The sequence below is a fragment of the Neolamprologus brichardi genome, chromosome 15, assembly GCF_056152115.1.
Source record: "Neolamprologus brichardi isolate AB-2024 chromosome 15, ASM5615211v1, whole genome shotgun sequence".
Lineage (NCBI taxonomy): Eukaryota > Metazoa > Chordata > Actinopteri > Cichliformes > Cichlidae > Neolamprologus > Neolamprologus brichardi.
In genome coordinates, this window is record NC_142118.1 from 1,087,916 (window position 1) to 1,100,829 (window position 12,914).

The following is a 12,914-nucleotide window of genomic DNA, read 5'->3' on the forward strand; positions in this document are numbered from 1 at the left end:
ACCTCAACATCATTGAAGCAACGTGGGATGATCCTGACAGAGAAAGCCAAGATCCTAAAAGATCTTTGAATGTTCTTCAAGAAGCCTGGAGAACTATTTTTGGAGGCTACTTAGAGAAATGAGAAGAAAGCTGAAAAGTAAAGACGTCACAACAAATATTCCAGCTGGTTCAAACTTGTACAAAGTCAGTTTGTCTTATAAACTGTTTTCTAGTGCATTTAAAAATGTTTTTAAAAAATAATCAAAAAACTAAAAACACCCATTTCTCAAATTCTTAGTAAAACCCGAGGAAATGATGTGGCTCATGACGCCTGCACATTACTGCAAGTGTGGCCCAGCTCGCAGTAAAAACGACTGTGAGTAACCTCGCTTACGAAAGACCGACATGCATGAGGCACGACACGACAACTCGTTTGTGTCACAAAATATTTAATCAGTGCAGAATTGATTACATGTGTCAGAAGTACATCTAATAATAAGCTGTACAATATCTTACAGTGTACTACGTGTTGCTTTGATAATACGACTGTGCAGCAGGAGGATCATCTCGGACTGATAAATGTGAGGTGCTCTGACTCTTCACCTTTAGAGTGAAATACAGACAGATGTAACATTAACTGCTTCGGCTGGTGTGCAGTAATCTGTCATCTTCAGGGTGGTTTAAAAAAGAATAAAAGGACATCAGGTATCAGGTATGTTACGTTTCAGCGGATCCTGACATTGACAGGTTCCTCGTGGTTCCAGGCAGGAAGAACAAACAGGGGGCTGTCCAGTGATCGATCAGTGGCTTCATTAAAGAGAAGATATTCATACCAGCACGAAGCCACGTTGTCCCCTCTTTGTTCTTGTTTCCTGAAACTACAGGCAGTGCATTTAAGAGCGTGATGACATCATTAGCCGATGAGGCCCAGGCAGCGTGAATAATGACCTTAACTTAGGCGTGGTACAGTTAGGCAAGTCTAAAGCTCATCTGGTCTTAAACTGAGCGTGGAGGACAGCGGCGAGGGGAAGATCGCAGAGGACTGATGTAACCAGGTGAGAGCGCAGCGAGCGCTCAGGTGGCAGCTTAAACACGTCACAGTCAGCTGGCAGTTTGAGGTGGGCGTGAGGGGCTGATGTCACAGTTCTTCTTGGAGGTGCAGAAGTATTAAAGCTTTTTGTTACAACAGGATGGACTTATTGTAACGATGTTCTCGTTCAGCTCCATGGAGCTTTCATTTGGCCCACAGCTTTTGCTTTTTGGGGTTCGCTCTCATCGCTCCGTGGTGCCACTTTGCCCTCAGCTGGAAAAAACAAAGCTGTAATATCGAATACACAATAGCCACTTCTTTTAGTTCGGGGACTGAGTGTGTGTGTGTGTGGTGGAAGGTGGTGGCGGCGGCAGTGGGGGGGGGTTCAACCTGATAAATGCGCCTTTGGGTGAGTCAGCCGCTTCACGCTTATACCCGTCCATTACTTGGCTTCTTTCTCTGCGTCCAGCACTGCAGAGCGGATGCCCAGCTTCTTCAGCTCCTCCACCAGGTCTCCGTTCTGGTGCATCTGCAGAAAGATGTCGCAGCCGCCCACAAACTCGCCATTGAAGTACACCTGAGGGATCGTGGGCCAGTTGGAGAAGTCTTTGACTCCTGTGGAAGGCAGACGACGTTAATACTACCAGTCAGGTTTTTAAATTAGGCGTAGCAGTTTGGTTACATGCCTCATTAGCATTTTTTAAGGAAAATCTGAGGGGTGGGGCTTTTTTCTACCCACTGAAACTGTAGCAAAAGCACAAATCTCCACACTCACAGCAAAGTGTCTCCAACACAATTCAGATTTATTCATTTAGTGCAACAACAGTGGCCTCGAGGCACTCTATGCTGTAAAGTAAAGACCCTACAATAATGGAGAGAAAATCCCAACTATCAGACGACCCTTAAGAGCAAACCATAGATGGAAGAGGGAAAGATAAACTGCCTTTTAACAGGAAGCAGAACCAGGTTCAGTGAGGGGCCATGTGTGAGTGGTTGGGGGGGTGAGGGGAAGAAGCCAGGAGAAAACACACTGTGGAAGAGCCTCTTCTCTTAACCCCCCCTGCTCTTTTAAGCCCTTCAATATCAGTATTATATGTTTGCTAGTGTCCAGATGTGGCTGTAAAATACAATATTCAGGACTATAAAACAATATGTAAATTGATCCAATTGGCCTTTATCAGGTTTTTACTCTGAACATGTGGTTACAGACGCACTTAGACAGGAGCACATATCGCTGATGTCATCTGTAAGGACGCTCTCCTGCTCTCCGACATGTCTCGTGTCATTATCGGAACAATGGGGATCGAGTCAGTCCTGACAGAGGCCGGGACTTTGATACCGATGCTAACGTCCGGCTCACCCCACCCTTTGGTGCTGCTGCGCAACACTGATAAAAACTGTCCATGGAGCCGTTGACAGCTATCCTAACGTAATGCTGCTTTGAGTGAGGTAACAATCAGGTTCAGTAGTTCACACACGACTCTGAGGGGAGCCGACACTTCAAGGGTGTTTAAATGAGCTGCACCCAGCATGTGACGCTTTTACTGCCGGTTACAAAGTAACCAAAACGGTACACGTTGACCTGAGAGGTGACAACCTGTTGCTGTCAGGCCGACTCCGGGTTACTGACCTTGTCTGAGGTCCTGGTCCTCCAACACGTTGTACGCAGCGTAGTTGTCCACGCCGTGCATCCGGAGGATCTGAACCACAGCGTTACTGAAGCCGCACATGGGCTGCGCCGGCGTGCCTTTCATAAACACCACCACTTTGTCCTTCTTCACCATCTCACCGAGGTCTTTCTGGAGATCCGCCGCCGAGCACAGGAGCCGGACTGAGGCCCACTGCGAGCTGCCGTCGGGTTGTCTGGGCACGTAGACGGCCGGACCCGAGCGGAGACACCGAGCAGCGGATCGGAATAAATTGTTCATGGTTTATGTTCAATTATCTCGTTACAGGAGGAGAAGAAATGTCCTACAGACGGGCCAGAGTCGGAGTAAAAACAGCCAGCCTCACTGTTACGATGAGGGGCGTTTACGTGAACGGTGATTGGACAGCGTCGCCCACAAAATAAATCGAGTCTGATTTGCTAATGGTGGCGTCACACGTCATTCAACGCCGGCGAACGTAAGACGTTTAAAGTGATGTAACTTAGAAAATATAATAGTAACAATGTTACAATAAAAATAAGAATAATGTGTAATTCACATGGCATGTATATGCATATGGCGTGTTTTCTTTGATAAAATAAAATATTATAATAAAAAATATATTTTTTCAGGTCACAGAAGCAGATAAGGACTTCCGGAGCATTTTACAGCCACAGGAAGAAGAGGGCAACTGTTTGAAAGATGGCGGCGCCCACACAGAAGAATAACAAACCGGGGAAACCTGGAGGGAAAGAGGCTCAGCCTCTCATTATCGCCAAAACCCCGGCGGAGGAACAGCGTCTGAAACTGGAGAAGTTGATGCGAAACCCAGATAAGCTCGCTCCCATCCCAGACCGACCCAAAGAATGGAACCCGCGAGCTCCGCCCGAGTTCGTCCGGGACGTGATGGGCTCCAGCGCGGGTGCAGGCAGCGGAGAGTTCCACGTTTATCGCCACCTCCGCCGCAGAGAGTACCAGAGACAGGACTTTCTGGACAAGATATCAGAGAAGCAAACGAAGGACGAGGAGTACCTGGAAAAACTGGAGCAGAACAAACAGGCCGCCGAAGACAGGACAGCGAAGCGGCGGAAGAAGCGAGAGAAGATGAAGCAGAAGAAGCTCCTGGCGAAGAAAGCTAAACTTGAAACTAAAAGCAAGAAGGAGGGAGACGACAAGAGCTCCGAGAGCGAGGAGGACGACGAAAGCAAGGATGAAGATGAGGACGACGAAAGAGAAGCTGAGGATGACGCAGAAGCGCCCAGCTTCATCATGGGGAAGAAATGAACCCGTGAGACGTGGAAACTCCTCGCAGCTGGACACCAGCGATACTTAAAGCCTTTGAAAATAGAAGAGATGATTTGGACCCTGTGGTGAGCAAACAGGAAGGTGGACCTGCTGCAAGGATTAAAAACATTTGTCTCATTAGCAGAGACACTTGGACCTCCTTAGTTTAGCAGGCAGGAGAATCCACCGAGGGACGATGTTTGAAAGAGAAATTGTTCAGTTATTCATTATGTGCTCCAGGATCACACGTGGAAGCTTGTCGTTGTTATATTTCAGTATGATTCAGGCTTATCTGCAGGGAAATCCAGCTTTGGTTTTAAGTTAGGAATTTTAACAGCATTTGGAAATAATCTATATTTCAATGTGCTAAATGTTTTGAAATAAAACAGAATAATAAAAACACCCGGGTGTTGTGCAAGTTGCTCACAATGAAACCCAACAGCCACGATGATGCTTAGACATGTGATTGATTCTTCGATGTTCTCCTCCTGTGCAGCCTTGTGAAGCTGCCCCTGGCCGAGCCCGTCGCCTGTGGGTACAACAAGGCTGCAGAAAGCAACTCAAAGAATGAAAAGGCGTGGCTTCTGGAGGCTCAGGAGTGTCACGTGCGATGTTCTTTGCACAGACCCCTGCCTTCCACGGTGGTGACGACCTCCCTCGGTAGCCGTCACCTTTCTTGAGGCAGGTAGAGTAAAACCTGGCAGCCAGATATTGTCTGAAACAGGGGAAGCTCTTCCTGTCAGACACTGTTCAGCTGTCACACTGAAGCCTTTGCGCTGCTGTTTAGTTTCAACTATTAAAAACACTCAGAACGTTTGTTTGCTTCAGTGTAAGTTTGTCTGTGCCTACTTGTTAGTTTGCTCCTTTAATACAAATAAGAATATAGCTGGAAGCGAGTCAGTCCTTTCAATCAGGTTTTGGGTTTCTTTATTTATATTTATTTAGTTAGAAAATGTTGTCATTCCTTCAACCTGAACCCTTGACCGATGCTGCAGATTAATGTTAGAAATGTATGTTATACTTGTGCTCAGTATCACATGTTCCCTGTTGGATTAAAAAAAAATGCAAATTTCTTCTAATCATATTAAATTCAAATTATTTCCTTTAAATGTGATACCTGAACATGTTTTAAAACAAAATTTGCTCTCTTCCTTCTTTAGTTTAAATTTTTTCTTTTATTTAACAAAATGGGCCAATGGGACTTAAATAAAATGTGTTTTTGGTCTTTTTATGGTCTGAAAGTCATTAAAAAATGTTTGCCTAGATTCACAAAATATAAAAAGTGTTTCATTGAAAGAGCTGTTAATATGCACGTGCTTTCATCCTGTCAGAAAGAACAGAAAAAGGATGTTTGATGTACACTTGGCTTTCTGTTAGCTGTAGTGAAACACTGCCACACTTAGGAGTGTATCTTTAATATATTACTGGATATTTTTATTTATGATTTATTTTAATACCTGATGAAGATCAGTTACATTTTTTGACATTTGTTTTTTTTTTCCTGCACAGCTGTTGTTCATTCAGGTGAGTTTTCAAACTAGCTGCTTATTATTTAACAAAAGATTCAACTTGAGAAAATGTATTTATTAGCTTTCAGCCCTCCTACATAATAATAGATTGGATTTATAAAGCGCTTTTCAAGGCAGGACACAACGACGAGGCCAGAGAGCCCGGGGATCGAACCAGCGACCTTCTGGTTACAGATGCGCTTCCCAACCCCCTGAGCCACGGTCACCCCAATGTACATGTATATGTTTGCTGAGTTTCACAGCTAAAGAAGAAGTCTCGCAACCTTTGATTTGACCTTCACAAAAGTAAACCAGTTAGGGAGTGGAAAGGAGTATCGAAGGAGTATTAAAATGTCTTATTTTCATGTATAATTAACACGAGAGTTCTCTGTGCATATTATCGCACTCTATTTGCATCATATAGTTTCTTGAATAGCGATGCAGTGAGGAGGACATTTCCACAAGCCTGACTGTAGATACGGATTGGTGGAAGAAAAATTAGAAAGGATGAAAGATAAGAGGTAAGAAAAGTCACGTCATAAAGAAAATGAAACAAGTACTGGCGAGGAAATGAATCACTAATATCCAGCGTACCATTTTAATGCACTTTATTTATGTGTTTGACCTCACAGCTCATCATCTCCCTATAAAACACTTGTGAACACATAAGTGGAAGAACCTTTGGGAACAAATGAAAACTTCAAATCAGACAAGCTAACGTGTGTTTTCAGCAGCTGTACAGCAGGTTGATCCTCCTGATGTCCCCCGAGGACATGCCCTGCCTCTGGCCAATCTGGACGTTGGGGTTGGGGATGGGGGTGATGGTTTCCCTGCCATTGATGGAGAAGGCTGTTCTGTCATAGTGCATTATGGAGGAGTAGTCGTAGGGAGTGTTGAGGTTGTTGGTGTCCTCCTTGTTGAAGTTGTAGGCCATCTGTCGGTCGATGTTCTCCAAGTTGATCCTGACGTAGTCGTCACGGTCGCTCCTGGTCTGCTCATGCTGGAAGCCCAGAGCGTGGTTGACCTCGTGCTGGACGACGCCAAAATAGACGCAGCCCTGCCTGTTGAGAGACAGGACCTGCTTCCCTCCCTGTCTGCCCATAAGAGAGAAGCATCCGTTCTGGCTCTCGATGCTGATGTAGTCGTTGTGGCTCTTACGGTCGACAAAGCGGACACAAGTCTGGCTGTGGAAGGACTCCAAGGCATTTCTGATCAGCTGCCTTTCCCCGCTGCTGTACTCGCTGCTGATGGTGAAGGGAATCGTCACCAGGCCGTTGTTGTCTTTCTGCCACAGGCAGCTCTGGTAACTCTGGCATTTAATGGCATTTCTGCTCTTTGGAAGCAGGATGTCTCCTTCCAGCAGGATCTCATTGCTGCCGTTGTTTGCGGTCAGAATCCTGGTGGTGATATCGACGGTGTGGTCTTCCTCCACCTGGCTCTCTCCTCCTCCTCTTTCCTCCATGAGAGGATGAGCCTGAGAGAGGCCGAGCAGCAGCAGCAGGCTGACAGAGGGACTCATCTTCAGAGTGGGTCTGGTAGCTGTGGAGCTTCTTTGCAGAGCTGCTGTGGAGAGACTCCTCGGAGCTTCGTGTCTGACACAGTTGAGTCGCGGGTCTTTATACTCTCCTCTACAGGTGTGTCTGCAGGAGGATTATGGGCTGGGGTCCACATCGCTGGGCCTGAATAAACCTGAGAAGGGAGGACTGCACAGACAAACCTACTCTTTCAACATGCTGTGTTATGTCAGGTCTGTGGACGGATCAACACAGTTTCTTTACTGGGTGGGACTCGTTTAACTACACATCAGAAACTTCTACAACTAAAAGTCCTCAAATTCTCCATTTGCAACCACCTTTATTTTCACTGTTATTTTGGACAATCAGATAATGCTCATCTAAAAGTAATCTGTTCTCTTTTCTTCATCTGGCTGCTGTGTTTTTCTTCTCATTGACACACTTATCCAAATCCATCAGTCTGACCATCATATGTATAAACAAATATTTATATTTTATTAGCAGCATAAGCAATTTAGTTTGTAGTGCTGCTGATAAATCATATTTGAGCAGGTTTTGGTGACATTCAGGCAAACAGTCAAAGTCGAGAGCAAAAGCATTTACAGAAATTCACAACACATTTATGGAATCTTCGAAAATATATCTGCTTTCATAAACGACCATCAGAAATATCTGAAGTTGTTGAACCAGAAACCATCATTTCCTTTCTTGATATCTGAGATACTCTGTAAGGGTTCAGTAAATAATAATGAGCGATGTTAAACAATGTGAGCTAAACTAGTCGGTGAGGTTGTCAGATCTTTTGGGTGTCCTTTTAACCTCATGACTGACGTCTGGGCCAATAAAGGCCACATTAAATAAAACTAAATAACATAAAAAACACGAAGAAACAAATAGAAGAATGAATTTTAAAGGAAGCTTTTATTCTCAGCTCCATATTTTTATTCTTGCGCTTTACTAAAGTCATTTGCATGATTCACAGTTCAAAATAATCCCTCTTTAGCTTTACTAGGCCATGCTCCTGTCTGAAATAAGCCCTTTTAGCTCCTCTGCCTTTACCTCCACCAATCCTTTAGCCAGCTTCTTCATCCCTGCTCATACAGCAGGTTTTCTGCACCTGGTAGACAAGTGTACGTTACACATACGCTGACCTTATTAACTGAAACCAGTAGCATATTTAGTATTGCTGTTTGCCACTGTAACACTTTAAATAGGAAAGAAGTAAAGAATAGTAGAAGGCACAATTTAATTATAATAATATTGAAAAGACACAGAATGAAAGGCTGAACAAAGTCAGTTTTCAGACATGAATACCAGGAGGAGCTGGAGGGACTGGACTGAGACAGAGTTCCTGTTTCTCATGTGAAGCATAAAGACACTGTGATACAGATTCACTATCATATACACTCAGCTTGGTTTAGTGCAGGCAGCTACATGGATGGAGACTGCATACAAAACACTCGCTCACTAGTGGTGACCAGAGATGGGCAGTAACGCGTTACTTGTAACACGTTACTGTAATCTGATTACTTTTTTCAAGTAACGAGTAAAGTAAGGGATTACTATCGCAAAAACAGTAATTAGATTACCGTTACTTTCTCGTAGGAACGCTGCGTTACTGCGTTACTAAAACCGTGATTTTTTTGCGAGAATGTCTCATGACAGTGACGTAAGCGAGTGCGACGTTCGTGACAACAGCTGTGTGCAGATCAACAATGGATCATATATCGAGTGCAGAGAGAGTATGAGCGTGCAGCGTTTAAAGCGTGGAAGTACTGACCTTACTTTGAGTTTGATTCCATAAAAAGTGACAAAAACATTAGTGTCCGTTGTGCGTGGGAAGAAAACTTCTTTTTACAGCGAAAAAAACCCTAAACTTCCAAACAAGCACCGAGTAGCTACGACGTAATGGGAAACTCACAGAGAAACTCGCGGATTCTTCCACTGACCGCTGCACACCTGCACCAGGGTAACCCTCCGCCTACCCCACTCCTGCTTTACAGGTGAAATAGAGCAACAGAACCGCTAGTCTTTGACTTTATTTATTTTCTGCTGTGTTTTACTTGCATCTATTTGAAAGACTGAGTGTAAACACACAAAATATTTTATTTTATGTGCTGGAATGTGCAGAAAATAGGTTTAAATGTTAAACTAATTTCTTCCAGTCAGAGAATGTTGCAGATAATTAAATGTTTGTTTGATGCATAAAGTTAAAAGATTAAAACTAATAAAACAAGTTTTAAAAAGAGACTTTTCCATTTGATTACATTTTGTATGATGATTATGCAGAAAAAGTAGAATTGGGCTGAAAGATCTATCGCTTTATCACCTATTCAGGTTGTAAATCGTGTTTTTAAAAAGTAACTAAGTAACTAAGTAATTAATTACTTTTGAAAATAAGTAATCAGTAAAGTAACGGGATTACTTTTTTTGGGAAGTAATCAGTAATTAGTTACTGATTACTTTTTTCAAGTAACTTGACCAACACTGGTGGTGACTGCTGCTGCACCATCTTCATATGAACACAGCAAAGTCACACTAACTTTGTTCTCAGGAGGCAGCTGGTTAAAGACGAGCCACTGGTGGATCTGACTGTGATCGACACTCGTGTTCTCTCGTGCTTCTCTGTGGAGTGACTGATGGAAATGTGCAGGGCTGCATTGAACGTGTGAAAAACCTGCAGAAACACAGGAGAGGCAGAGACACTCAGGTCCAACAGTTATTGGACACAGAGGCCATTTTTGTAGTTTTGCTTCTGTAACCACAGCGGACTTTAAAACAATCAAGCTGTCATTGAAACACTGACTTTTACCTTTAATTCAATGGGTTCAACAAAAGAAAATGTAACCGATTGTTTAGGAATGAATCGTTTTTTATACATAGTACCTAATTTTCAGAGGTCCTATATTATTGAACTGCTGAGTGACGCACAGTTTAGTGTTCAGGCGAGGCCGGCTCCCTCGTTGTTTCAAATGAAACATGCATAATATCTCAAGCTGATTTAAAGTGTTGTTTTAGTATTTTATAGCTTTCATATAATTTTTATTGATGAGGTCTGAAAAGATGTCAGCACAAGTGATGGAAGTTATCAGTGGGCTAAATAAGCTTTCAGAGCCAGAGCACAAAATGACAGAATTATTTCCATGGTTGAGAAAAACTCACAGCATCGAGTCAGCAACGCCCCCGAGGAGGCGGGCAAAGTCTGCAATCAAGAGACGTCTTCGTGAATGAACATACGGCAAATTTACAACAAGGTGCAAACCACTAGTTACACTCGAGAACAAGAAGGTCGTTAGACTTGACCAGAAACAGGTAAAAGAAAACAAATGGGCGATAAAACTGAGATGAAGCGTTACCAGAATGATGGGAGGAAAGAACCACGGAGGAGGAGAAACTGCTGCATCATCTATCAGACGTGATGGAGCGATGCCATGGCTGCCAAGAACCAGCTATTTAATGTTTATTGATTATGTATTTGCTAATAGAAGTAGCAGGATGAATTGAGGAGTATACAGGCCTATACTCTCTGCTCTGACTCAGCCATGTGCTGCAAAACTGATTGAACGGTGCTTTGAAGAAAAAAGCTAAAGAGGTTGTCAAATAAAAAGCAACCCAAGAATTCCTCAAGGCAAAGAAATGGCCTAAACTTCATTGGTGCAAGAACAGGAGCCTCTGTAAAATAAGGAAGATTTCTTTAAAGTGATCTTAGACATCATTGCACAATATATGAAGCAGTTTCTTGCACAAAGATGTCAAACGCAGCAAATATGATGCACACTAAAAGTCATATTTTGGAAGCAGGTTTTCCAGTTATTAAATACAAAAGTGAATGCCGAGAGAACGGCAAGCAAGCAGCAATAGAAGGTGATTGCTGTGATGGTCTACCAGGATATCTTAAGGATAGAAACGCACAATTAGGTGATGTCCACGGACTCTGGCTTCTAGATTTAGTCTGTCAGTGAGTGCAAATGTTCGTCAAGTATTAAATACAGTCCTTATGATCCAAATTCTAGCTGGTCTATGTGATTTTGACTCTCTGAAAATGGGGAATGTGTATAAAATTGGATGCAGCTGTTAAACAGTTAAGCCATTACTTTGTAAAACCTGACTGTGTCGGTGTGCAGAGCAAAACTACAAAATAAACTACGGACCTCGATGTAAAAACCACTCACGAAATCAAGCCAACCATATTCAGCAAACCAATATAATGCACTTTATTTTTTATATTTGACAAACTTATTTCACGCATAATTAACATGACTGAGGTCATTAACTTTCACTTCACAGAAACTGAAAACTAAATAAGCGTCAGTAACTTTTAAGTGATAATCGGAAAACAGTTTGCCATCAATGAAAACTTCAAATCAGACAAGCTAACGTGTGTCTTCAGCAGCCGTACAGCAGGTTGATCCTCTTGATGTCCCAGGAGGACATGCCCTGCCTCTGGCCAATCTGGACGTTGGGGTTGGGGATGGGGGTGATGGTTTCCCTGCCATTGATGGAGAAGGCTGTTCTATCATAGTGCATTATGGAGGAGTAGTCGTAGGGAGTGTTGAGGTTGTTGGTGTCCTGCTTGTCGAAGTTGTAGGCCATCTGTCGGTCGATGTTCTCCAAGTTGATCTTGACGTAGTTGTCGCGGTCGCTCCTGGTCTGCTCGTGCTGGAAGCCCAGAGCGTGGTTGACCTCGTGCTGGACGACGCCAAAGTAGACGCAGCCCTGCCTGTTGAGAGACAGGACCTGCTTCCCTCCCTGTCTGCCCATAAGAGAGAAGCATCCGTTCTGGCTCTCGATGCTGATGTAGTCGTTGTGGTTCTTACGGTCGACAAAGCGGACACAAGTCTGGCTGTGGAAGGACTGCAAGGCATTTCTGATCAGCTGCCTTTCCCCGCTGCTGTACTCGCTGCTGATGGTGAAGGGAATCGTCACCAGGCCGTTGTTGTCTTTCTGCCACAGGCAGCTCTGGTAACTCTGGCATTTAATGGCATTTCTGCTCTTTGGAAGCAGGATGTCTCCTTCCAGCAGGAGCTCATTGCTGCCGTTGTTTGCGGTCAGAATCCTGGTGGTGATATCGATGGTGTGGTCTTCCTCCACCTGGCCCTCTCCTCCTCCTCTTTCCTCCATGAGAGGATGAGCCTGAGAGAGGCCGAGCAGCAGCAGCAGGCTGACAGAGGGACTCATCTTCAGAGTGGGTCTGGTAGCTGTGGAGCTTCTTTGCAGAGCTGCTGTGGAGAGACTCCTCGGAGCTTCGTGTCTGACACAGTTGAGTCGCGGGTCTTTATACTCTCCTCTACAGGTGTGTCTGCAGGAGGATTATGGGCTGGGGTCCACATCGCTGGGCCTGAATAAACCTGAGAAGGGAGGACTGCACAGACAAACCTACTCTTTCAACATGCTGTGTTATGTCAGGTCTGTGGACGGATCAACACAGTTTCTTTACTGGGTGGGATGTGTTTAACTACACACCTTAAACAAACTAAAACTAAACTATTTCTATGATTAAAAAGTATCAGCAGAGGGCACAAAGAACACGTCGTGTTATACCGACGAGGAAACAGCTACAATATTTAGATCATCTTCACTGTGAAAGAAAACACCAGGGTGTCCCAGAAAACAGGGATCAATTATTTGATTATAAAGAATTAACTGCTTGTTGAACAAAGTTATTATAGTTTTGTATTTCTGTGATAAATATTTTTTAGCTTAATTTTTATTTGTTTCTGTCTTAGTTTTGGGTTTTTGGAAATTAATGTTTCCTGTGAGACTCGACCTGTTTCTGGAATGTAGTAATTTTGCAAGATAAAAGAAAGATCAAACACGTTGCTGCAGGAAATGTTAGAGGTAACTTCCAGTGCTCTCAAACTTGACCAACACTTTGTCAAATCTCTCTAAAAAGATTTGTAATTTTCTGTTTTTCTTTCTTTAACTGATTAATACATCACAGGAACCTTGGCT

At 43.6% G+C, this 12,914-nt stretch overlaps 4 protein-coding genes and 1 non-coding gene across 5 annotated transcripts; 2 read left to right on the top strand and 3 right to left on the bottom strand.

Annotated features, from left to right (window-relative positions):
• Positions 1-412: 412 nt before the first annotated feature.
• glrx5 (glutaredoxin 5 homolog (S. cerevisiae)) lies at positions 413-3,053 on the bottom strand. The gene is made up of 2 exons (XM_087852722.1): positions 2,641-3,053; positions 413-1,625 (listed from the first exon to the last, which is right to left on the bottom strand). The coding sequence occupies exons 1-2, from the start codon at positions 2,936-2,938 to the stop codon at positions 1,453-1,455; spliced, it is 471 nt and encodes a 156-aa protein (XP_087708848.1). The 5' UTR covers positions 2,939-3,053; the 3' UTR covers positions 413-1,452.
• prkrip1 (PRKR interacting protein 1) lies at positions 2,992-5,169 on the top strand. The gene is made up of 2 exons (XM_087852721.1): positions 2,992-3,134; positions 3,289-5,169. Exon 2 carries the CDS (start codon positions 3,359-3,361, stop codon positions 3,938-3,940), a length of 582 nt encoding a protein of 193 aa, XP_087708847.1. The 5' UTR covers positions 2,992-3,134; positions 3,289-3,358; the 3' UTR covers positions 3,941-5,169.
• LOC118454354 (small Cajal body-specific RNA 13) lies at positions 4,430-4,705 on the top strand. Its single transcript, XR_004843694.2, has one exon.
• A 1,006-nt stretch (positions 5,170-6,175) lies between the features above and the next one.
• On the bottom strand, positions 6,176-7,061 carry LOC148098367 (high choriolytic enzyme 1-like). Its single transcript, XM_087852723.1, has one exon. It carries the CDS (start codon positions 6,965-6,967, stop codon positions 6,176-6,178), a length of 792 nt encoding a protein of 263 aa, XP_087708849.1. The 5' UTR covers positions 6,968-7,061.
• A 4,285-nt stretch (positions 7,062-11,346) lies between these two features.
• Positions 11,347-12,195, bottom strand: LOC148098368 (high choriolytic enzyme 1-like). The gene has a single exon (XM_087851986.1). It carries the CDS (start codon positions 12,138-12,140, stop codon positions 11,349-11,351), a length of 792 nt encoding a protein of 263 aa, XP_087708112.1. The 5' UTR covers positions 12,141-12,195; the 3' UTR covers positions 11,347-11,348.
• Positions 12,196-12,914: the final 719 nt, after the last annotated feature.

Bases quoted from the DNA above. Each gene is read 5' to 3' on its own strand.
- glrx5 (XM_087852722.1), bottom strand. From the start codon at position 2,938: ATGAACAATTTATTCCGATCCGCTGCTCGGTGTCTCCGCTCGGGTCCG. The intron at 1,626-2,640 runs GTCAGTAACCCG...TGCCTTCCACAG, and splicing joins GGACCAGGACCTCAGACAAG to GAGTCAAAGACTTCTCCAAC.
- LOC148098368 (XM_087851986.1), bottom strand. From the start codon at position 12,140: ATGAGTCCCTCTGTCAGCCTGCTGCTGCTGCTCGGCCTCTCTCAGGCT.
- prkrip1 (XM_087852721.1), top strand. From the start codon at position 3,359: ATGGCGGCGCCCACACAGAAGAATAACAAACCGGGGAAACCTGGAGGG.
- LOC148098367 (XM_087852723.1), bottom strand. From the start codon at position 6,967: ATGAGTCCCTCTGTCAGCCTGCTGCTGCTGCTCGGCCTCTCTCAGGCT.